This window comes from Zea mays, chromosome 3 (genome assembly GCF_902167145.1).
Source record: "Zea mays cultivar B73 chromosome 3, Zm-B73-REFERENCE-NAM-5.0, whole genome shotgun sequence".
NCBI classification, from domain to species: Eukaryota; Viridiplantae; Streptophyta; class Magnoliopsida; order Poales; family Poaceae; genus Zea; species Zea mays.
In genome coordinates, this window is record NC_050098.1 from 185,893,006 (window position 1) to 185,917,871 (window position 24,866).

Consider the following 24,866-nt stretch of genomic DNA (forward strand, 5'->3'; position numbering starts at 1 on the left):
GAGTAAGTATTGTCTTGTAATAGTGGATGATTATTCTCGCTTCACTTGGGTATTCTTTTTACAGGAAAAATCTCAAACCCAAGAGACCTTAAAGGGATTCTTGAGACGGGCTCAAAATGAGTTCGGCTTAAGGATCAAGAAAATAAGAAGCGACAACGGGACGGAGTTCAAGAACTCTCAAATTGAAGGCTTTCTTGAGGAGGAGGGCATCAAGCATGAGTTCTCTTCTCCCTACACCCCTCAACAAAATGGTGTAGTGGAGAGAAAGAATCGAACTCTATTGGACATGGCAAGGACCATGCTTGATGAGTACAAGACTTCGAATCGGTTTTGGGCCGAGGCGGTCAACACCGCCTGCTACGCCATCAATCGGTTATATCTTCACCGAATCCTCAAGAAGACATCCTATGAACTCCTAACCGGTAAAAAGCCCAACATTTCATATTTTAGAGTCTTTAGTAGCAAATGCTTTATTCTTGTTAAAAGAGGTAGAAAATCTAAATTTGCTCCTAAGACTGTAGAAGGCTTTTTACTTGGTTATGACTCAAACACAAGGGCATATAGGGTCTTTAACAAGTCCACTGGACTAGTTGAAGTCTCATGTGACGTTGTGTTTGATGAAACTAACGGCTCTCAAGTAGAGCAAGTTGATCTTGATGAGATAGGTAATGAAGAGGCTCCATGCATAGCGCTAAGGAACATGTCCATTGGGGATGTGTGTCCTAAGGAATCCGAAGAGCCTCCAAGTGCACAAGATCAACCATCCTCCTCCACGCAAGCATCTCCACCAACCCAAAATGAGGATGAGGCTCAAGTTGATGAAAGGCAAAATCAAGAAGATGAGCCACCTCAAGATGATGGCAATGATCAAGGGAGAGATGCAAATGATCAAGAAAAGGAGGATGAGGAAGAACCAAGACCGCCACACCCAAGAGTCCACCAAGCAATACAACGAGATCACCCCGTCGACACCATCCTCGGCGACATTCATAAGGGGGTAACCACTCGATCTCGTGTTGCATATTTTTGTGAACATTACTCTTTTGTTTCCTCTATTGAGCCACACAGGGTAGAGGAAGCACTTCAAGATTCGGATTGGGTGATGGCAATGCAAGAGGAGCTCAACAATTTCACAAGAAGCGAGGTATGGCATTTAGTTCCACGTCCTAACCAAAATGTTGTAGGAACCAAATGGGTCTTCCGCAACAAGCAAGACGAGCATGGTGTGGTGACAAGGAACAAAGCTCGACTCGTGGCCAAAGGGTATTCACAAGTCGAAGGTTTGGATTTCGGTGAAACCTATGCACCCGTAGCTAGGCTTGAGTCAATTCGGATATTATTAGCCTATGCTACTTACCATGGCTTTAAGCTTTATCAAATGGACGTGAAAAGTGCCTTCCTCAATGGACCAATCAAGGAAGAGGTCTATGTTGAGCAACCTCCCGGCTTTGAAGACAGTAAGTATCCTAACCATGTCTATAGGCTCTCTAAGGCGCTTTATGGGCTCAAGCAAGCCCCAAGAGCATGGTATGAATGCCTTAGAGATTTCCTTATTGCTAATGGCTTCAAAGTCGGAAAAGCCGATCCTACACTCTTTACTAAAACTCTTGAAAATGACTTGTTTGTATGCCAAATTTATGTTGATGATATTATATTTGGGTCTACTAACGAGTCTACATGTGAAGAGTTCAGTAGGATTATGACACAGAAATTCGAGATGTCTATGATGGGGGAGTTGAAGTATTTTCTAGGATTTCAAGTCAAGCAACTCCAAGAGGGCACCTTCATTAGCCAAACTAAGTACACCCAAGACATTCTAAATAAGTTTGGGATGAAGGATGCCAAGCCCATCAAGACACCCATGGGAACCAATGGGCATCTCGACCTCGACACGGGAGGTAAGTCCGTGGATCAAAAGGTATACCGGTCGATGATTGGTTCATTGCTTTATTTATGTGCATCTCGACCGGACATTATGCTTTCCGTTTGCATGTGTGCAAGATTCCAATCCGACCCTAAGGAATCACACCTTACGACCGTAAAACGAATCTTGAGATATTTGGCTTATACCCCTAAGTTTGGGCTTTGGTACCCTCGGGGATCCACATTTGATTTAATTGGTTATTCCGATGCCGATTGGGCGGGGTGTAAGATTAATAGGAAGAGCACATCGGGGACTTGCCAGTTCTTGGGAAGATCCTTGGTGTCTTGGGCTTCAAAGAAGCAAAATTCAGTTGCTCTTTCCACCGCCGAAGCCGAGTACATTGCCGCAGGTCATTGTTGCGCGCAATTGCTTTGGATGCGGCAAACCCTGCGGGACTATGGTTACAATTTAACCAAAGTCCCTTTGCTATGTGATAATGAGAGTGCAATCAAAATGGCCGACAATCCCGTCGAGCATAGCCGCACTAAGCACATAGCCATTCGGTATCATTTTCTTAGGGATCACCAACAAAAGGGAGATATCGAGATTTCTTATATTAACACTAAAGATCAATTAGCCGATATCTTTACCAACCCTCTTGATGAACAAACTTTTACCAAACTTAGGCATGAGCTCAATATTCTTGATTCGCACAATTTCTTTTGCTAGATTGCACACATGGCTCATTTATATACTTTTGATCATATCTCTTTTATATGCTATGACTAATGTGTTTTCAAGTCTATTTCAAACCAAGTCATAGGTGTATTGAAAGGGAATTGGAGTCTTCGGCGAAGACAAAAGGCTTCCACTCCGTAACTCATCCTTCGCCATCACTCCAAGAAAAGGACCTTGTCTTTGGGTGAGAGAGTAAAAGCCCAAAGCAAAAGGACTGGCCTTCGTCTTTGGTATAATTTTAACTCATTTACTTATGACCAAAGGAGAAGATAGTACTAATATGGGCTCTAATGATTCCGTTTTTGGCGATTCATGCCAAAGGGGGAGAAAGTATGAGCCCAAAGCAAAAGGACCGCACCACCACCAACTTAAAAAAATTTAGTGCTTTCCAAGAGTATTTATCAAATGGTATCTTTTTAAGTTAAAAAGGGGGAGAAAATAGTATTTCAATTTGAATCATCAAAACCCTCTTGAACACTAAGAGGTGGATCTCCTTTAGGGAGAGTTTTGTTTAGACAAAGGAAAAGCATTTGAAACAGGGGGAGAAAATTTCAAATCTTGAAAATGCTTTGCTAACTCTTATTCATTTACCTTTTGACTATTTGCAAAAGAACTTTGAAAAAGATTTACAAAAGAATTTGCAAAAACAAAACATATGGTGCAAGCGTAGTCCAAAATGTTAAATAAGAAAGAAACATTCCATGCATATCTTGTAAGTAGTTATATTGGCTCAATTCCAAGCAACCTTTACACTTACATTATGCAAACTAGTTCAAATATGCACTTCTATATTTGCTTTGGTTTGTGTTGGCATCAATCACCAAAAAGGGGGAGATTGAAAGGGAATTAGGCTTACACCTAGTTCCTAAATAATTTTTGGTGGTTGAATTGTCCAACACAAATAATTGGACTAACTAGTTTGCCCAAGTGTATAGATTATACAGGTGTAAAAGGTTCACACTCAGCAAATAAATAGACCAAGCTTTGGATTCAACGAAGGAGCAAAGGGTCAACCGAAGGCACCTCTGGTCTGGCGCACCGGACTGTCCGGTGTGCCACCGGACAGTGTCCGGTGCACCACCGGACATGTCCGGTGCACCAGAGGACTCCACCACGAACCTGCTACCTTCGGGAATTTCCAGAGGCACTCGCGCTATAATTCACCGGACTGTCCGGTGTACACCGGACAGTGTCCGGTGCGCCAAGAGAGGTCGGCCTCAGGAACTCGCCAGCTTCGGGAAACTCCAACGGCTAGTCCACTATAATTCATCGGACTGTCCGGTGTGCACCGGACTGTCCGGTGCGTCTCCGGAGCAACGGCTACCTCCGCGCCAACGGCTCTCTGCGGAGCAATAAATGCGCGCGCAGCGCGCGCAGGAGTCAGAATCGCCCATGCTGGCACACCGGACAGCAAACAGTACATGTCCGGTGTGCACCGGACACCCAGGCGGGCCCACAAGTCAGAAGCTCCAACGGTCAGAATCCAACGGCAGTGATGACGTGGCAGGGGGCACCGGACTGTCCGGTGTGCACCGGACTGTCCGGTGCGCCATCGAACAGACAGCCTCCCAACGGCCACTTTTGGTGGTTGGGGCTATAAATACCCCAACCACCCCACCATTCATTGGAACCAAGTTTTCCACTTCCCAACTACTACAAGAGCTCTAGCATTCAATTCTAGACACACAAAAAAGAGATCAAATCCTCTCCAATTCCACACAAAGCCCTAGCGACTAGTGAGAGTGATTTGTCGTGTTCATTTGAGCTCTTGCGCTTGGATTGCCTCTTTTCTTTCTCACTTATTCTTGTGATCAAAGTTCCATTGTAATCAAGGCAAGAGGCACCAATTGTGTGGTGGCCCTTGGGGGGAAGTTTTTGTTCCCGGCTTTGATTTGAGAAGAGAAGCTCACTCGATCCGAGGGATCGTTTGAGAGAGGGAAGGGTTGAAAGAGACCCGGCCTTTGTGGCCTCCTCAACGGGGAGTAGGTTTGAGAGAACCGAACCTCGGTAAAACAAATCCGCGTGTCACACTTCATTATTTGCTCGCGATTTGTTTTGCGCCCTCTCTCGCGGACTCGTTTATATTTCTAACGCTAACCCGGCTTGTAGTTGTGTTTATATTTGTAAATTTCCGTTTCGCCCTATTCACACCCCCTCTAGGCGACTATCAGTTCCCGACAAGGGCTCGAGGCGCTGCGTGATGGCCGCAAGCCCCCGAGTGTATCTCCCGCAGGAGTTCCTGACCTTCGGCGACGGAGATGCATCGCTGGAGGATGCCTGAGGGGCTGCGGTGGTAGAGCTCCTTCTCTTCGCCCAGCAAGACGAACGACTTGGCGCGGCGCGCCACCCGCCGAGCCTCGGCTCGGTCGAGGGGTAGCTCTCCTTGGTAGAGATATCGCAGGTACGGGGTCTGCCAGTCTCGATCAGGCGTGGCCCCGCTTCGCTCCTCCTCGACGCGCAGTGCCTCACCCTCGGGGGCCGAGGGTACCTCGGGCTGAACCGAGGGCGCCTCGGCCTGAACCGAGGGCGCCTCGGCCCGAGCTGAGGGTGCCTCGGGCTGTGCCGAGGGTACCTCAGGCTGGACCGAGGGTACCTCGGACTGGGCCGAGGGCGCCTCATGCTCGAGCGTGTCGTCGATCTTGACGGAGGGTTGATGCAGATCCCGGGAGAAGACGTCCGGGGGAACAGTTGTTCGCCCCGAGGCTATTTTAGCCAGCTCGTCTGCAGTCTCGTTGTAGCGCCGAGCGATATGGTTGAGCTCGAGCCCGTAGAACTTGTCTTCCAAGCGCCGAACCTCATCGCAGTAGGCCTCCATCTTCGGGTCGCGGCAGTGGGAGTTCTTCATGACTTGGTCGATGACGAGCTGCGAGTCACCGCGGGCGTCGAGGCACCGGACCCATAGTTCGATGGCGATCCGCAACCCGTTGACCAGAGCCTCATACTCAGCCACATTGTTGGACGCCGGGAAATGGAGGCGTAGCACATAGCGTAGGTGTTTCCCGAGGGGCGAGATGAAGAGTAGGCCCGCGCCGGCTCCCGTCTTCATCAGCGACCCGTCGAAAAACATGGTCCAGAGCTCCGGTTGGATCGGAGCCGTCGGTAGCTGGGTGTCGACCCATTCGGCTACGAAGTCCACCAAGACCTGGGACTTGATGGCCTTCCGGGAGGCGAACGAGATTGTCTCGCCCATGATTTCCACCGCCCACTTTGCAATCCTACCCGAGGCCTCTCGGCACTGGATGATCTCCCCCAGGGAGAAGGATGACACCACAGTTACCGGATGAGACTCGAAGTAGTGTCGCAACTTCCGCCGCGTCAGGATCACTGCATACAGCAGCTTCTGAACTTGTGGGTAGCGGATCTTGGTTTCGGACAGTACCTCACTGACGAAGTAAACTGGCCTCTGAACGGGCAATGCATGTCCCTCTTCTTGCCTCTCGACCACAATCGCGGCGCTAACCACCTGAGTGGTCGCGGCGACGTAGACCAAGAGGGCTTCTCCGTCAGCTGGAGGCACCAAGATAGGCGCCTTTGTGAGGAGCGCCTTCAAGTTCCCGAGAGCTTCCTCGGCCTCAGGGGTCCAAGTGAAGCACTCGGCCTTCCTTAAGAGGCGGTACAGAGGTAGACCTCTTTCGCCGAGGCGTGAGATGAAGCGGCTCAGAGCCGCGAGACATCCCATGACCCTCTGTACGCCTTTCAAGTCCTTGATGGGCCCCATGCTGGTGATGGCTGCGATCTTCTCCGGGTTGGCTTCGATGCCCCGCTCGGAGACGATGAACCCCAAGAGCATGCCTCGGGGCACCCCGAAGACACACTTCTCGGGATTGAGCTTGACGCTTTTCGCCTTGAGACATCGGAATGTCACTTCAAGGTCGGAAAGGAGGTCGGAAGCTTTCCTCGTCTTGACTACGATGTCATCGACGTAGGCCTCGACCGTGCGGCCAATGTGTTCGCCGAACACATGGTTCATGCACCGCTGGTACGTCGCGCCCGCATTCCTCAAGCCGAACGGCATGGTGACATAGCAGTACATGCCGAAGGGCGTGATGAAAGAAGTCGCGAGCTGGTTGGACTCTTTCATCCTGATTTGATGATACCCTGAGTAGGCATCGAGGAAAGACAGGGTTTCGCACCTAGCAGTGGAATCCACGATTTGATCGATGCGAGGCAGAGGGTAGGGAACCTTCGGACATGCTTTGTTGAGACCAGTGTAGTCCACACACATCCGCCATTTCCCCCCTTTCTTTCTCACAAGCACGGGGTTGGCAAGCCATTTGGGATGGAATACTTCTTTGATGAACCCTGCTGCCATTAGCTTGTGGATCTCCTCGCCTATCGCTTTGCGCTTCTCCTCGTCGAATCGGCGCAGAGGCTGCTTGACGGGTCGGGCTCCGGCCCGAATATCCAGCGAGTGCTCGGCGACATCCCTCGGTATGTCGGGCATGTCTGAGGGACTCCACGCGAAGACGTCGGCGTTTGCGCGGAGAAAGTCGACGAGCACTACTTCCTATTTGGGGTCGAGCCCGGAGCCGATCCGGATCTGCTTGGAGGCGTCGCCGCTAGGGTCGAGGGGGACAGCCTTAACCGTCTCCACTGGCTCGAAGTTGCCGGCATGACGCTTCACGTCTGGCACCTCCTTAGAGAGGTTTTCCAAGTCGGCGATGAGGGCCTCGGCGTACTCCACGCACTCCACGTCGCATTCGAACGCGTGTTTGTACGTGGGGCCGACGGTGATGACCCCGTTGGGGCCCGGCATCTTGAGCTTCAGGTAGGTGTAGTTGGGGACGGCCATGAACTTCGCGTAGCATGGCCTTCCCAGTACCGCGTGGTAGGTTCCTCGGAACCCGACCACCTCGAACGTCAGGGTCTCCCTTCGGAAGTTGGAGGGTGTTCCAAAGCAGACGGGAAGGTCGAGTCGTCCGAGGGGCTGGACGCGCTTCCCGGGAATGATCCCATGGAAGGGCGCAGCGCCTGCTCGGACGGAGGACAGATCAACACGCAGGAGCCTGAGGGTCTCGGCTTAGATGATGTTGAGGCTGCTGCCCCCGTCCATAAGGACCTTGGTGAGCCTGACGTCGCCGATGACGGGGTCGACGACAAGCGGGTATTTCCCCAGGCTCGGCACGTGGTCGGGGTGGTCGGCTTGGTCGAAGGTGATGGGCTTGTCAGACCAGTCTAGGTAGACTGGCGCCGCCACCTTCACCGAGCAGACCTCTCGGCACTCTTGTTTGCGGTGCCGAGCCGAGGCATTCGCCGCTTGCCCACCGTAGATCATGAAGCAGTCGCGGACCTCGAGGAACTCTCCTGCTTGGTGATCTTCCTTCTTGTCATCGTCGCGGGCCCTGCCACCCTCCGCGGGTGGCCCGGCCCTGTGGAAGTGGCGCCGAAGCATGACGCACTCCTCAAGGGTGTGCTTGACGGGCCCCTGATGATAGGGGCACGACTCCTTGAGCATCTTGTCGAAGAGGTTGGCACATCCGGGGGGTTTCTGAGGGTTCTTGTACTCGGCGGCGGCGACAAGGTCCGCATCGGCGGCGTCGCGTTTCGCTTGCGACTTCTTCTTGCCTTTCTTCTTGGCGCCGCGCTGAGTAGACGCCTCGGGAGCATCTTCCGATGGGCGGCCCTGGGGCTGCTTGTCCTTTCGGAAGATAGCCTCGACCGCCTCCTGGCCGGAGGCGAACTTGGTGGCGATGTCCATCAGCTCGCTCGCCCTGGTAGGGGTCTTGCGACCCAACTTGCTCACCAGGTCGCGGCAGGTGGTGCCGGCGAGGAACGCGCCGATGACATCCGAGTCGGTGATATTGGGCAGCTCGGTGCGCTGCTTCGAGAATCGCCGGATGTAGTCCCAGAGAGACTCTCCCGGCTGCTGCCGGCAGCTTTGGAGGTCCCAGGAATTCCCGGGGCGCACGTACGTGCCCTGGAAATTGCCGGCGAAAGCCTCGACTAGGTCGTCCCAGTTGGAGATCTGCCCCGGAGGCAGGTGCTCCAACCAGGCGCGAGCGGTGTCGGAGAGGAACAGGGGGAGGTTGCGGATGATGAGGTTGGCGTCGTCCGTTCCACCCAGTTGGCAGGCCAGACGGTAGTCCGCGAGCCACAGTTCCGGTCTTGTCTCCCCCGAGTACTTTGTGATAGTAGTCGGGGGTCGGAACCGGGTCGGGAACGGTGCCCGTCGGATGGCCTAGCTGAAGGCCTGCGGTCCGGGTGGCTCGAGCGAGGGACTCCGATCCTCCCCGCTGTCGTAGCGTCCCCCACGCCTGGGGTGGTAGCCTCGGCGCACCCTCTCGTCGAGGTGGGCCCGACGGTCGCGGTGATGGTGCTCGTTGCCGAGGCGGCCCGGGGCTGCAGGCGCGGTGTTGCGCGTGCGCCCGGTGTAGACCGAGGCTTCCCGCATGAATCGGGAAGTCGCGGCATGAGGTTCCGAGGGATACCCCTGCCTTCGGGAGGTAGAGCTCTCGGCCCGTCGGACCGCAGCGCCTTCCAGGAGATTCTTGAGCTCCCCTGGATTCGTCGACCCTCGGTGGTTGATGGCTCCGACATCGCGCGGAGAAGCATCGCTGCTGCAGCCAGGTTCTGGCCGACCCCACTAGATGCGGGTGGCGGCCTGACCCTGACGTCGTCGGCGACGCGGTGCTGGAAGCCCTGGGGCAGATGACGTATTTCTCCGGCCGGGGGTTGACCCGCCCATGCCTGCCCGACGTCCCGGCGGATCGGCTCAAGCGCTCCTGTTCCCTCATCGAGCCTGACCTGCACCCCGCGGATTTGCTCGAGCTGTGGGTCGTGGCCCCCCGCCTGAACGGGGACCACAGCTAGCTCCCGTGGGATGTCAACGCGGGGTACTGGCCTAGGGAGATCACCGTCCTCCGGCATGCCGAGATGATTGCCTTCGGAGGGACCCCCTAGATCGACGTGGAAACATTCGCGGCTTGGGTCGCAGTCCTCGTCGCCGAGGCTGCGGCTACCGTCGGAACAGTCGGAGAGGCAGTAGTCACATGCGGTCATGAAGTCCCGCATGGCACTGGGGTTGCCAAGTCAAGAGAAATCCCAACAGACGCTGGGGTCGTCGTCTTCCTCGGACCCAGAGGGCCCGTAGGTCGAGACGTCCGTCAACCGGTCCCAAGGCGACCGCATGCGAAACCCCAGAGGGTTCTACTCGCCTCTACGAGAGCGCCCGCCAAAGCGAGGTCGCTAGGCGGGTTGAGGCTGAATCCAAATGACGTGGGATGGGAATCGGTCGGTACCTCTTGGTCGACGAGCGGCGATAAAGTCATGTCGGGGACTGACTGCACCGTCGTCTCAGGTACGAGGGCGACGCCCAGCAAGCTTTTCGCAAGCGCGCTGGCGTCGTCCGCTTGCTCGGGATTGGCGTGTCGCGGGGAGACGGCGCTCGTCTTCGTCTCAAACGCGAAGTCGATACCCGGTGCGCCCCCCGTTGGGGTGCCGGCGCTGTCGACTTGCTCGACAGCCGACGAGGCGCTGCCTCCCGCTTGGCCTTGGTCGCCCTGCCTTCCCCTCCGTCGGCGGGGAAGAAGGCGGGACGAGCTCGAAGGTTGTTCTTCCGCCACGCGGGGAAGACGTCGTCGATTCCGCCGCCGGCGGGCGGGCTGTCGGTCGCCATTGTCGTTGTCGCGCGGCGGTGGAAGGAGTATCATGTCGTAGCTGCCGTCGAAGGACATGAACTCAAGACTCCCGAAACGGAGCACCGTCCCGGGTTGGAGAGGTTGCTGGAGACTGCCCATCTGGAGCTTGACGGGAAGTTGTTCGTCAACACGCAGCAGGCCCCTACCTGGCGCGCCAACTGTCGGCGTTTCGAGACCGGGGGGTCCCTGGGCCGACGAGTGAATGTCGTCGCGTGCCCCAGCCCAGATGGGTCGAGCGCGGGGGCGAGCGCGAAGGGGGGAGAGCGAGGCGGCCGGAGACCGACGTGAGAGAGGTGGGAATCCCGCGGCCTTCGTGTTCGTCCCGCGCCCAGGTCGGGTGCGCTTGCAGTAGGGGTTTACAAGCGTCCACGCGGGAGAGGGAAGCGAGCGGCTCCAAGCGAGCGCCTGTCTCGTCCTCGTCCCCGCGCGGCCAACCCTCTCTAAGAGGGCCCTGGTCCTTCCTTTTATAGGCGTAAGGAGAGGATCCAGGTGTACAATGGGGGGTGTAGCAAAGTGCTACGTGTCTAGCGGAGGAGAGCTAGCGCCCTAAGTACATGCCGTTGTGGCAGCCGGAGAGATTTTGGCACCCAGCTGGGGTGATGTCGTGGCCGTCGGAGGAGCGATGGAGCCTGGCGGAGGGACAGCTGTCGGAGCGGTTGGGTCCTTGCTGACGTCCTCTTGCTTTCGTAAGGGGGCTGAGAGCCGCCGTCGTCACAGAGTACGCTGGGCGCCATCATTGCCTATCTGGCGGAGCTAGCCAGATGGGACGCCGGTCTTGTTTCCTGCGGCCCGAGTCAGCTCGGGGTAGGGTGATGATGGCGCCTCCTGTTGACGTGGCTGGCCTGCGCCCTAGGTTGGGCGATGTGGAGGCTCCTCCGAAGCCGAGGTTGAGTCTGTCTTCCGTGGCCGAGGCCGAGTCCGAGCCCCTGGGTCGGGCGAGGCGGGGGTCGTCGGCTGAGGCCAGGGCGGAGTCCGAGCCCTGGGGTCGGGCGAAGCGGAGTTTGTCGTCTTCTGGGACTTAGCCCGAGTCCGAGCCCTGGGTCGGGCGGAGCGGAGTTCGCCGTCTTCCGGGACTTAGCCCGAGTCCGAGCCCTGGGTCGGGCGGAGCGGAGTTCGCCGTCTTCCGGGACTTAGCCCGAGTCCGAGCCCTGGGTCGGGCGGAGCGGAGTTTCCTATGGTACCTTCGGCAGGGCCTGACTGCCTGTCAGCCTCAGTCTGTCAAGTGGCACCGCAGTCGGTGTGGCGCAGGCGGCGCTGTCCTTCTGTCAGGCCGGTCAGTGGAGCGGCGAAGTGACGGCGGTCACTTCGGCTCTGCCGGGGGGCGCGTGTCAGGATAAAGGTGTCAGGCCACCTTTGCATTAAATGCTCCTACGATTTGGTCAGTCGGTGCGGCGATTTAGTCAGGGTTGCTTCTTAGCGAAGGCAGGGCCTCGGGCGAGCCGGAAATATGTTCGCCGTCGGAGGGGGGCCTCGGGCGAGACGGAAATCCTCCGAGGTCGGCCGCCCTTGTCCGAGGCTAGGCTCGAGCGAGGCGTGATCGAGTCGCTCGAATGGACTGATCCCTGACTTAATCGCACCCATCAGGCCTTTGCAGCTTTATGCTGATGGGGTTACCAGCTGAGAATTATGAGTCTTGAGGGTACCCCTAATTATGGTATCCGACAATCATCAATAGTTTATCCTTTACTTTTTCATCTTCCGTAGCGGTTTTCACTAAATACTCTTCCTATATCCCACTACAACCATAAAATATCATTTTTATATCTACTTTTCATCTACTATCAATTTTTCATATACTAACAATTACTCGCGGACCCAATGCTACAGGAATAAACAATACTAGAGGATACATAGTGAAACACCACCTACGGAGAGAGACAGCGCTGTGGCACCATGTAAGGGGAGGGGGCTGGCACGCAGAGACTGCTGCTGCTAGCCTTATTCAGCTATATATATATATATATATATATATATATATATATATATATATATATATATATATATATATATATATATATATATATATATATATATTTCTAAAGCTATATTTTATTCTTGAGTAAAGTGCATTTTCGGTCTTTAAACTTATACGATTGTGTCATCCCAGTGTCTATAATGGGGTGTTTGGTTTGAGAAATGAACTGTTGGATCTTTTATGGGCTTGGCCCATTTATTGAATAAACTCTATGGTGTGTAATGGTGGAGAATACCAATAGTACCATATTGGAAGTTCAAGGGTCTTTGGGCTTGACTTATATGGTGAAAATTATTCCACTTAATTTGAGAAGTCAAGAAACGAACAGAGGCATGCCACACGCGCGCGCGCCGCCGGTCGGGTGTGGAGTGGAGTGGCAGGCGGCGGGCGAGCGGGGTGTGTTTGTGTTAATTTTTAGCACTCCGTCTCTTGGCGTGCCGCATGCGACCCTTCTCCTTCAGCTTCCCTCTGCAGCTTCCCTCTGCGAGAGGTTAAATAGGGGAAAACCCTTGTCACTTGGGACAAGAGAACAGAACCATTTCAGAGTCACAGCCCAGTGAGGGTATTCCCATCTCGTGACTCTGCGCGCACAGAGCAGCGAGAGGGAGGCACGTGCCTCCGAAACCCTTGCCGTTCGAGACCTTGCACGGGGGATCAACAATTAGGTTTTTAAAGAGCGTCTACGCGACTGCCCAAAACATCTTCTCTTCCTGACGACATGAAAAGAGAAGCTGAACAAGGATCTGGATCCACAGAACGCATCGGAGAATATGATCAATTCAGTTTCTTACTGTTTTACGTTCTGCAGATTATATATGTTTCATATATTAATTTATAGACCGGAAGGACAGGAAATTGACTTTGCTTTTTTTTCCCTTTTTTTTGTACACATCTGTGGGCTTCTACAATCTCAACTCCTAGCTGTAAGTTCACAATATGTAGGAAACAATGTAATCTTCTATGGAATGTGCTTTCAATTTAGACAGTATTTTGTACACTCTCATTACATGAGATGACAGGGTAAACTGTTGGCCTGTGTTCCGTACGTCATTTCCATTGCAGGAAGCTCTTTATCTCCGCTGAAGGTGATTGATTTGGATTTAGCTTGAACCACGACATTTGCATGAGGCTGGTTAGTTCGGAAGGGATTCCATAAAGTCCTGTCCGGTTTCATAAGATTGCCATTAATTCCTTGAAAGGTATGGAAGAATAAATTAATTATACTATGGAAAAAGATACACAAAAGCAGAACTAATTGCCCAGAGATTTTGGTTGGCAAAACTTAAATTCTACTGTTCTACACAAATATGCACCTTAAAGTGAGGAATGCACAGTTAATGATGTTCAAGATACATACCTGCACATTATGGAATTAAATTACATTCAAATCACTTGTATGCGCTACATCCTGTTAGAATCTACGCCTTGGGAATTATGACAAGGAGAGTTCATAATCTCAGAACCAGAAGTATCCAGTCCATCTGCTGAAAAATCTAGCTGTTTCTCAACTGATTTGATGATAGCCATTCTTTTTGACCTTTTCTGATAGGGTGGTGAAGAATCAAAACTCCTTACAGAAGTCAATAGCCCATCAACAGAACCCAGCGATGAGAAGGATGCAGCAGTTTTAAATGACCGTGGAGTAGTGTCCTTCCCATTAGTTCCATTAGGAGTGTAAAAGCTATCATTGTTTACTCCACCCGTCTTCAACTCATTACCTGAACCAGGTGTTGCTTTATTACGTTTTCTTTTCCTTAGTATTGAAGGAGTACATGGAAAGCTATCAGCAGCCATTCTCAAAATTGAATCAACAGTTAGCTGACTTGATACTTTTCCAATCGTTGGAGAGAGAGAAGTATAACCATTGGGTGACATGCATTGTTGTGATGTTTGATGTGCACCATTATGTTCAGAACAGAGTGGGGTACTGATTGGGATCACATCTTCCATGTTTAAAATCTGATAACAAAGAGGACCAAGGGTAGAATGCAACTCGTTCTTTGAAGATAATTCTGCACCTCTTTTGGCTGGTGCAGATTCTAATTCAACCCCAACAGGATCAGGTGTTGAGCTAACCTCAACACCCTTCTCTTGAACAGAGTCAATTTCTTGGTCCTTGTCACGGACAGAGTCACTTTCCAGACATTGTACCACCAAAGTAACAGCAGAACCATCAATTAGTGATGACATTTCATGTGAAGTTAGAGGCTGCATGGTTGGTATAGAAAGAGAGAGGCAGCTTGAGTCCAAATTGTATGCCTGTGAAAGTGGGCTCACAATGGAATGATAAGCTCTTCCAGAGGAATCTTTGGAACCAATGCTTGGCATTTGGTTCAGATCAAGATGACCATCAGTAGCCACGGGCTTCATTTTATCCTTGAAATCATCATGAACAAACAGCTTTGAAACTGAAAGAACACTGCTGTTACTATAGGCTTCTAACTTCTTTTTCAAAGAACTGTTCCAATGATTCTTTATGGAATTATCAGTCCTGAAAACAAAAAATTAATAATAATGAGCATGGTATCAGAATCCAGAGATAGACTCTAATAAAGTGCAAAAGAAGTAACGATCAGTATCAAACTGATGACTCATGATTATTGAGCATGGTACCAGAATCCATTGTCTCTTAATTTTGAATTAAAAAACCGATTACTCATGATTATGTAGGGATGGATCTGGATACTTATTCGGGTGTTAAATTTTTGGTCTTTTTTTCGATTGTGAACAAGTAACATATAGAATTTGCTATGTAAATTTATATTCTTGTTTTTAGCATTGAGCCTATTAATATTCGTTAAAAGTAAACCTCAAATTCGTTCTATATCTTTTTAAATAATTGATATAAAATTCGGATACGGATTTGGATGCTTTTTCAGCTTTTTTATTGTAGGGAGAAAATAATGCACACAAAAAACCATACAACATTTCATTCTTGTACTTCATAATATTCTTAATAACATGACTAAAAATTAGCTTTAAATTCTATGTGTATCTATGTTAAAATATTAGATTTGTCATATAATTCAGATGTTTTAGGAACATCCCTAATGTGTTCCTAAAACTGAGTTATCAGATAATACCAGAAAAAAAAACAAGAACAACATCCAAAAGTAATCCACCTTTCTTCACAAGGTCTACTAGCATAAGTAATTTTGTATAAACTGAATTGATGAAGTAATAAGCAGTGTATAAGTACCTTCCCGGAAGAACTTTTGCTATTTCTGCCCATTTATTCCCAAACACTTGATGAGCATCAATAAGGGCCCTTTCCTCCTCAGGAGTCCAAGCATCTTTCCTTATTTCTGGATTCAGGTGATTATGCCACCTGCAGTTTTTTGAGTTTAGAATGGGTTCGTATCACATCAATCTTAGGTACAATGTGATGTATGAAACAGCCAATAGAACTTTTAGACGAAGTGGAACCAGAACAGCCCAGCATAAATTTGTAATCCAAAGATCACAGTTGAAGGGAGGATGATGACATCAAGCTAAAAGAGAAAGGGAGAGCAGTTTTAACAGAATGAAAGGAAGACTGCCAAAACCATTTTCCCTAACTTTTTTTCACAAAGGGGCACAAGCTTCAATCTTCAACCCATGATTCTTAAAGCGGTAAGGCGAGACAAGACGTTGGACCACCGCCTGGACGACTAGGCGAAGCCTAAGTCGAGCAAGACGACGCCTTATCAATCTAAGAACCAGCAAGACAGTAGCATGGAGAGGAAGAAAAAGAAGGGATAGGGTAGCAGGCCCAGCCCACCATCTAGCCCATATATCCCCCTTGTTTCCCTCCTGCCGATGGAGCCACCCCCACCCCCGAAGGAGCCGCCAGCGCCTCCGATTCGGGCCGCTGCCGCGCTGATTCAACGCATCCCCTTCCCCTTCTCCCTCCCTCTTGCTGGTTCTTCACTGGGTGACAGGGACGCCTAGCTACTTTTGGGCGCCTGGACGCCTAGGCGACGCCTTTAAAACTATGCTTCAACCGTCGATAAAATCTATGAAAAACCAATTGTGCACATGTTTTGTCAAGTATGATACACACAACTTCACAAATGATCAGATATTCACCTCTCTCGGCATTGCTTGCCTATGCGGCCAGGCAATGATTTTGCGATGATAGACCATTTTGTTGGTCCATACTTGCGCACAAGGTCAATGATTTTTTCATCTTCCTGTAGAAAATAATGTAGATATAACATCTTCCTCCAAAATGTTTATATAGATGCAGCATGCACAAGTAATTTTCAATAATAGTCAAGTAAACACTGCAGCCGCAAACCTCTTGAGTCCAAGGGCCTTTGATAAGTTCCGGATTAAGAACCTTCTGCCAACGATGCAAACATTGAACCTCAGTTCTGTCCTGAAAAAATTCAGCTGCATAAATAGATACAGATCTTTTTGTTAGTCCCATGCACCTAAAATTGACGGAAAAACTTCTCAAAAATCATTTGAAAATTCTTTATGTATAGAAAATTAAGAATTTTCCATACCCCTACTGAAGCAACCACACATGAAAATAGAACTAATTGACAAAGTTCAGTATTAAACAGCTAGATCTACTATCAGAGCACCAATAACTAACTGCTCTTAAATTTCAATACAGCTTTTTTCCTCAGTTGGACCTTACAGAAACACAGAAAGCAGGAAACTATGCACATGTTAACAGAACCAACAATACTAAATACAGCTCCTTAGTGCAGTAACAGTGGAATCATTACAGTGACAGGAGAGAAGTTTTAGTAGTCTACAGGGTCATATTCTTGTCACAAATTTTTTCAGGCCTTGTGGTAACTGTTCACAATCAAAGTTAATTTCATGCAAACAACGAATGCTAGCATTTCCTGATTCATGTTTATTTCAAGATTCTAGATTTACTATATAAATACATGTAAACAGCTGACAAGTAGAAAGGTACAACAGCATATTCTGCAGTATTCAATGCAACACTTTGTTAATAAAACATAGACAGTTAAGTAGAAAAAACAAGGGGAAACCATGCTTGACTTCAAATGATACACAGCAACACCCAGTCAAAAAAATAATGCCATATCAGACAGATAGGTGGCTCTCTATTTCATGCAATGCAAAAGACCTTATTTCTACAAGGGCAACTAAGTACATAAATTATACAGCAGAAAGAGGAGGCAACCTATTTTTTTCCAATTTCTACCCTTGAAAGCTTCAACTGCCTTCCGCAGTGTTTCATCCTGTTGGCATATTTTGAAGCAATTAGTAACATTTCATAGCTATGCTAAAAAGGAAAAAAAAACACAAACTTCAAGCCATGTGGAGACCATCAACTCTTGGTCTTTATAACAAAGAATGTGAGATACTGACCTCTTTCAGTGTCCAGCCACCCTTAGTTCTTCTTATCGGTCCACTTGTTCGTCTATCATTATAATGAAAAAACTCATTATTAGCAAAGAAAGAAAGAAAGAAAAAAGAAGAAAATGAGTTTACTATTAACTAGGTACGAAGTTCGTAGCCAAAACGGCAGGCCCTCGGCTACGAAGTTCGTAGCCACGGACGGTAGCGGCGTCGGGGTTGTTTCCCGGCTGCCCGATGATGAAGGAGGTGGATTGAGAGGAGAAAAGAGATTAGGAAATAAGTAATTCTTTATTGATTCCAATAGTCCCTACGGCTTCAAATTTATAGGCATCTCGCCTTGCTAACAGACCCTTAACAACTTCCTAGATTCTAGCTGCTATCCTAACAAATGTTTATCTTATCTAATCCAACTCTATCCACTGAATGTCGATGGTGGCCGCCGGCGCACGCCGCTGGTAGTGTCGGCCCCACATGACAATATCATGTACAAAAGATCCACTATTCTTAATTGATCGAGGCATCAAGCCTGCAGATCATCCCTGTGGCTTACATCTTCATAGATAGGCATTTCATTTGCATAGAAGATGCACTTATAAATACACGAAAAATTGACACCTACATTGCAATCTTAAGATGCCATAATTGAGGATCCACTTTCCAGACACCAAAGTGAGCAAATCCCAATATAATATGTGCATGCTACAATTACTCAGAAGTATTGAAGCATGCAAACATCTCATTCAGGTGAAGGTTGGGAACAAGGCACTGACAAACAATCATAACAATACAAGTAATCCCTCGTAAATTTATAAAGTACGAACACACAACTATTAGTTTTACATCAACGAAATGACTATTGTATACTCAAACACATGTCACTTACAGCCACTGTTGGTGACCAGATACTTTGTGGCATTCATCGTTAAGGGTAGTCCCTAGTGATGTAAATGTCGATATCCATTCAAAGAGAAAATATGAAAACAAAGGAACAAGTAATATCCGTCCGTATCCGATTCGATTACATTCCTAATAGTCCCCACCATGTCTAACTCTTTAGTATGGGCTTGAGTAACAACTGCCTAATGAAACTAGACTAAGGTTCTACATAGCGGATAATGGGCCATAGTGGACTAGCTTCAGTAACAGCACAAGAAGTTGTATTCCTATATTGAAATAGTATCCATATCTTTGAGTTGCATGTGTGTATTTATAAGCCTTCCTATAGAATTCAGATGTAATAAGCAATTAAGCAAAGCATAGAATTAAAGAATAATAATATGTAGAGAAAATATTTGCAACACTGCATTAGCCACAAACTCAGCTGGCGTATGCTATATAACCCACAACCATCACTACAGGTGATTCCGTCTTTAAACGCTATACTGCTCGCACCTTGTAACACTCCACCACCAGTCCACCACCACTACCAATTTAAAATGCAGGCCGTAGAACCATATGAACTCAACAACCATTTCAACTGAATTCAGAAGGCAAGCAACCTGCAACACCTAAAACTCCAGTAGTCCAATCGATCCAATAGAAGACATGAATCCTACTATCAAAAACCACCATAGCACACCTGTTCCTGTTAAGATAGGCTTTAAACCCTGCTATGTAACCGGAGGTTGTTGAGATTATAAAGCAACCTTCGGAGATAAGGGTGCTCAGTAGATGAGGTTTATCTGTAATCTGATCTGTACTTATTCGAGTGATGTGTTCGCTCTATATAAACATGTAACCAACGCCGAGGAAAAGGTATGTGGTTCAAGCCAAATACTTCCGCTTCCTCTGATCACTTTCATGGTAATCAGAGCCAAACACTACACAAGATCAAACGCCATCATGGCTGCCACATCTTCATCCTACACCATGAGCCCCATGATCCTTTCAGTCTCTGAAAAACTAACCAAGATCAATCATCCTACATGGAAAGCTCTGGTGCTCGCCACGATCCGTGGCATGCCCTGCACGATTTTCTTACCGGCAAGAAATCACGCAGACGCAAGAGATCACCAGCAAAGACAATGATGGCACGGCCATCAAAATTGTCAATCCAGCCTACGAGGAATGGTTGGCACAAGACCAACAGGTCCTCAGCTTCCTCCTCTCATCGATCTCCAAGGCAATACTTCCGCCAATCGTGGCAAAAACAACCGTGGCGGAAGCATGGAGAGAAATCGAAGATATGTTCTCGTCACAGACGAGAGCGCGAGCGGTAAACACCCGCATCCTGTTATCTACGACAAGGAAGAGCAACATGACCATCACCAAATACTTCAACAAGATGAGAGCCCTCGGTGACGAAATGGCGGCGGCAGAACAACGACTCTCCGATGATGAACTTATCGAGTTTATCCTTACTGGTCTTGATTTTGAATACAATGTTGTTGTTTCTGTTGTTCTGACCAGGCCAGAGATGACCTCGTTGGGTGAACTCTACTCCCAACTCCTTGCTTTCGAGACTCACCTTGAGCTCATGAGCAATGGCGACATGTTGCACGGATCCTCTGCCAACACCGCAACCGCGAACGGGGAGGCTTCGGTCGCGGCACTAGCCGTGGAAACCGTGTCCGCGACAGATCATCTTGTGGTCGTGGCCAGGGCAGCACACCGCGTCGCAATTCAAGACAGAGCAACAGCACCAATGATCGTCCCGATTGTCAAGTCTGCCACAAGGATGGACATACGGCGAATCGATGCTGACACAGGTATGATGAAAACTATGTACCAGATGAACACCACATAGCTGCTGCGACGGCATCCTACGACATCGACAACAGCTGGCTCTTAGGCTCTGGCGCGACAAATCACATAACGAGTGATCTCGAAAAACTGGCCGTGCGGGAAAGATACCATGGTGGAGAACATATCCATACAGCCGGTGGCTCAAGTATGCAGATCTTATTGTTAAAAACCGAATCTGCTTATACCTCACATCGCAATCTATCGTTAAAAAATGTTCTTCATGTTCCTCAAACGACAGAAGATCTTATTTCTGTGCATCGGCTTTCTCTTGACAATAATGTTTATCTTGAGTTTCATCCTTGGCATTTTGAGATAAAGGATCAGGACACGAAGAACGTTCTTCTTAAGGGAAAATGATGCAACAGACTCTACCCACTCTACCCCATATCGTCGTTAGCATCATCTAAGTTTGCCTTCAAAGCTGGCAAGTTGCCCTTCACTAGGTGGCACGATCGTCTCGGGCATCCTGCATGGCCTATCGTTCAAAAAGTCATTAAAGATCATAGTCTTCCTTGTATCCTAGATCCAAATAAAGAATCTGTTTGTGGTCTTTTCCAACTAGACAAGAGTCATCGATTACCTTATTCTAAATCCTTCAATAAATCAAAACAACCTTTAGGTCTCTTTTTTCTGATGTATGGGACCTGCAGTTGATTATGTTGGACGATACAAGTATTATGTGAGCTTTATAGATGATTACAGCAAATTCACTTGGATTTATCTTTTAAAATTCGAGTCTGAAATTTTTCAGAAATTTCAAGAATTCCAAAAACTTGTTGAGCGCCAATTTAATAGAAAAATCCTCACAGTCCAAAGTGATTGGGGAGGAGAATATGAAAGATTGAATTCCTTTTTTTACCTCTACGGGGAGGTGAATATGAAAGATTGAATTTCTTTCAAGAATTCCAAAAAGATTGGTATCTCACACCACCTATCATGTCCTCATGCTCATCAGCAGATCGGATATGCTGAAAGAAAACAACGCCACATAGTTGAGGTTGGCCTTTCCTTGCTCACTCGAGCGTCGATGCCTCTGAAATTCAGGGATGAAGCATTCCTTACCGCCACTTAGCTTATAAATCGTACACCTAGTAAAGTCCTTAATTTCTCCACCCCCTTGAGCGACTCCATAAAAAACCCAATCATTCTTTTCTCCAAACTTTTGGATGTGCATGTTGGCCCTACCTCCGTCCATATAACCATAGAAAACTCAAATTTCGATCCAAACAATGTGTCTTTATTGGTTATAGTAACATGCATAAGGGGTTCAGGTGCTTGGACATTTCATCAGGACTCATTTATATCTCCCATGATGTCATATTCGATGAAAATATCTCTCCCTTTTCCACATTACATAAAAATGCAGATGCAGGTGCCAAACTTCATTCAAACATCTCCTTGCTTTCACCATCCTTGTTTCCTTCCAAATTATCTCGTGAGGATATTAATCAGGATTTACCTCAAACTAATTTGTTTACTAATGAAGAACAAAGTCATCATGCAGCATGCACGTGCCAATGAGTTGGTGTCTCAGGAAAGCTCGCCCGACGCAACAGAAGAGTCCCTGATAACGACTCCAGCAGCTTCAGAGCACTCAGCTGAGACAGACAGCGAAGCAGATACAGCACCACAAGGTTCAGCTTCTTCAGGTGATCTGACGACTCCAACCGATAGTCCGTCCACAACAGCAGAGAGTCAGCGCCTAATCATCAGACTCAGCAAGGGAATACGCTAAGGTACACACTGATGGCATTGTTCGCTATTCTTTTTTAACTCTACGGGGGAGCCATGTTCAGTAGAAGAAGCTTTAAAAGATAAAAAATGGAAACAATCTTTGGATGTAGAATATGATGACCTTATGAAAAATGAAACCTGGCACCTGGTTCCACCTAAAAAGGTAGGAACGTTATAGATTGCAAATGGGTATATAAAACTAAGACCAAAGTCGACGGGAGTCTCGACAGATACAAGGCACGTCTGGTGGCAAAAGGATTTAAACAACGGTATGGGATAGATTATGAAGAAACTTTCAGTCCCATTGTCAAACTAACCACTATCAGAATTATATTATCCCTAGCAATGTCTAGAGGGTGGAGTTTCAGACAGTTAGATGTTCAAAATGCCTTTTTGCATGGAAAACTAGAAGAAGTTTATGTTCGACAGCCCCCGAGGCCCGAGCTATGAGGATAAAACAAGACCAGAATATGTTTGTAAATTAGACAAAGCTTTATACGGTTTAAAACAGGCCGTCAGGCTCCAAGGGCCTGGTATGCAAGATTGAGCTCTAAACTGTTAAAACTTGGGTTCAAGGTGTCAAAGGTGGATCATTCTCTATTTTATTTCAGTAGCAAAGGTGTTAGCATATCATTCTAGTCTATGTTGATGATATTATAGTGGCTAGCTTTACACCTAATGATGTTACCTCTCTTCTGAAAAAGTTGAATCATGAGTTTGCCTTGAAAGATCTAGGAGAGCTTCATTATTTTCTTGGCATTGAAGTGACTAAAGTTAATGACGGAATAGTCTTGACACAAGAAAAATATGCCAATGACTTGATAAAGAGGTTGAGAATGGCAAACTGTAAGCCAATGAACACACCTTTGTCACCAAGTGAAAAACTGTGTTTAGATGGAACAACCCTTGGTCCACGTGATTCTATTCTACATACTACTGAAGTGTAGTAGGTGCTCTCCAGTACTTGACTTGACCCTCACAAGACCAGATATATCGTTTGCTGTGAATAAAGTTTGTCAATATTTACATGCACCTACCACTGAACATTGGGCAGCAGTAAAAAGGATCCGAAGGTATTTGAAGTCAAGCACAAAACTTGGGTTGAAGATTTGCAAGTCTAACTCCCTTTTGCTCAGTGCTTTTTCTGATGCTGATTGGGCAGGTTGTTTGGATAACAGACGTTCTACGGGTGGTTTTGCTGTCTTCCTAGGCACCAATTTGATATCATGGAGTGCACGCAAGCAACCAACTGTTTCTAGATCAAGCACAGAGGCAGAGTACAAGGTGATAGGCAATGCAACTGCAGAAGTAATGTGGGTACAAATATTGTTACGAGAAATTGGAGTTCAATGTCCTCAAGAAGCAAAACTATGGTGTGATAATATAGGTGCCAAATATATGCCATCCAATCCAGTTTTCCATGCACGAACCAAACAAATTGAAGTAGACTATCATTTTGTTAGAGAAAGAGTGGCTCGAAACTTCGAAAGTTATTGCAGATAGAGTTTGTACCATCAGGAGATCAAGTAGCTGTTGGATTTACTAAACCTCTTCATGTGCGATACTTTGAGAATTTCAAACACAACCTTAACCTAGCTCAGTTATAATTGAGGGGGAGTGTTAAGATAGGCTTTAAACTCTGCTATGTAACCGGAGGTTGTTGAGAATATAAAGCAACCTTCGGAGATACGGGTGCTCAGTAGATGAGGTTTATATGTAATCTGATATGTACTTATCCGAGAGCTGTGTTTGCTCTATATAAACACGTAACCACGCCGAGGCAAAGGTATGTGGTTCAAGCCAAATACTTCCGCTTCCTCTGATCACTTTCAGTTCCGAGCTCCAATAGACAACATTCCTAGCAGCGAATGTTTCTCAAAAGTAAGAGAAACGCCAATCACATCTCACACCAGGCGAATTACCAACGAGAGAACCAATCCATATAATGATCGTTCTTCCCACTCAGACCACCCACCGCTCTAGGGCACAACATGTGTAAGCATCCAAACAAGGCAAACCAAACGGTACTATTCAACGGTTAAGAGCCCAGATCCCTCTCCGGATATGAGCTGCTGCGGGCAAAGGCCTCACCTCAGAACGGAGATGCAATTCCCGGAGCTTGACACCGGCGGCGACGTCCCCGCCCGCTCTCCGCCGCCACAGCTGCTGCCATCCGACACGGACGAGCTCGAAGCCGCCAGTGGCTGCCGATTCTCCACGCACCCCTCCTGCATCACCTCCGCCATCGCCCTCATCACCGCCCCAACCTAAAACCACAAAATCGCCACACAAAAAACGAACTTCAGATCAAATTCCCCACGGCAATCACCCCTCCTCCAAAAAAAAAAAGATCGAACGAAACAACGGCTTACGAATCTAGCGGATCCCAGATCGAACAGAGGGGTTATAGAATTGGGGCTCCCAGCGGCGAATCGGCGCCAGAGGAGGCAGCACCGCGGGAGATGGCGCGAAGGGAGGGAGGTTAGTCCTGAAACCCTAGAAGTTAGTATAAAAAAGTAAGCTTTCGTTTCGGGGAAGTTGAAGAGGGAGACCGGAGACGATGCTTTCAAAAAAAAACCTCTCGCCCGTGAGAAGGTCAGTGATGAGCGCGGAGGAACGGAAGAATAAATTATCGCGGCCTTATTTAACTAATTGAACCCTAAAGTATAACTTTATTGCTAATACTATACTTCGGCAAAAGAAATGCGAAAATAGGCATGGTCATGTTTCCGTTATAAATAATATTGAAACCTATTTGATACAAAGGCTGTTGTTTATATACAGCTAAAATTAGTTTGAATTAATTTTAGTACATCTATAAAAATAATAGACAAACTAAATTTTA

The 24,866-nt window shown here is 48.1% G+C and overlaps 1 protein-coding gene and 1 non-coding gene across 5 annotated transcripts; one reads left to right on the forward strand and one right to left on the reverse strand.

Annotated features, from left to right (window-relative positions):
- Window positions 1-13,014: 13,014 nt before the first annotated feature.
- Window positions 13,015-24,639, reverse strand: LOC100285081 (uncharacterized). Of its 4 annotated transcripts, none has more exons than XM_008674770.4 (10): window positions 24,600-24,639; window positions 24,394-24,509; window positions 24,113-24,288; window positions 17,552-17,603; window positions 17,364-17,421; window positions 16,494-16,588; window positions 16,283-16,386; window positions 15,414-15,542; window positions 13,572-14,705; window positions 13,015-13,374 (listed from the first exon to the last, which is right to left on the reverse strand). In XM_008674770.4, the coding sequence occupies exons 3-9, from the start codon at window positions 24,274-24,276 to the stop codon at window positions 13,616-13,618; spliced, it is 1,692 nt and encodes a 563-aa protein (XP_008672992.1). In that variant the 5' UTR covers window positions 24,277-24,288; window positions 24,394-24,509; window positions 24,600-24,639; the 3' UTR covers window positions 13,015-13,374; window positions 13,572-13,615. The 4 variants fall into 4 exon arrangements, with proteins under 4 accessions (XP_008672992.1, XP_020405376.1, XP_035821809.1 ...); XM_020549787.3 differs by having other exon boundaries at window positions 24,574-24,636; XM_035965916.1 differs by having other exon boundaries at window positions 13,015-13,405; window positions 24,574-24,636.
- LOC111591209 (small nucleolar RNA Z247) lies at window positions 19,868-20,004 on the forward strand. Its single transcript, XR_004857450.1, has one exon. It is a non-coding gene; the product is annotated as a small nucleolar RNA Z247 (small nucleolar RNA).
- Window positions 24,640-24,866: the final 227 nt, after the last annotated feature.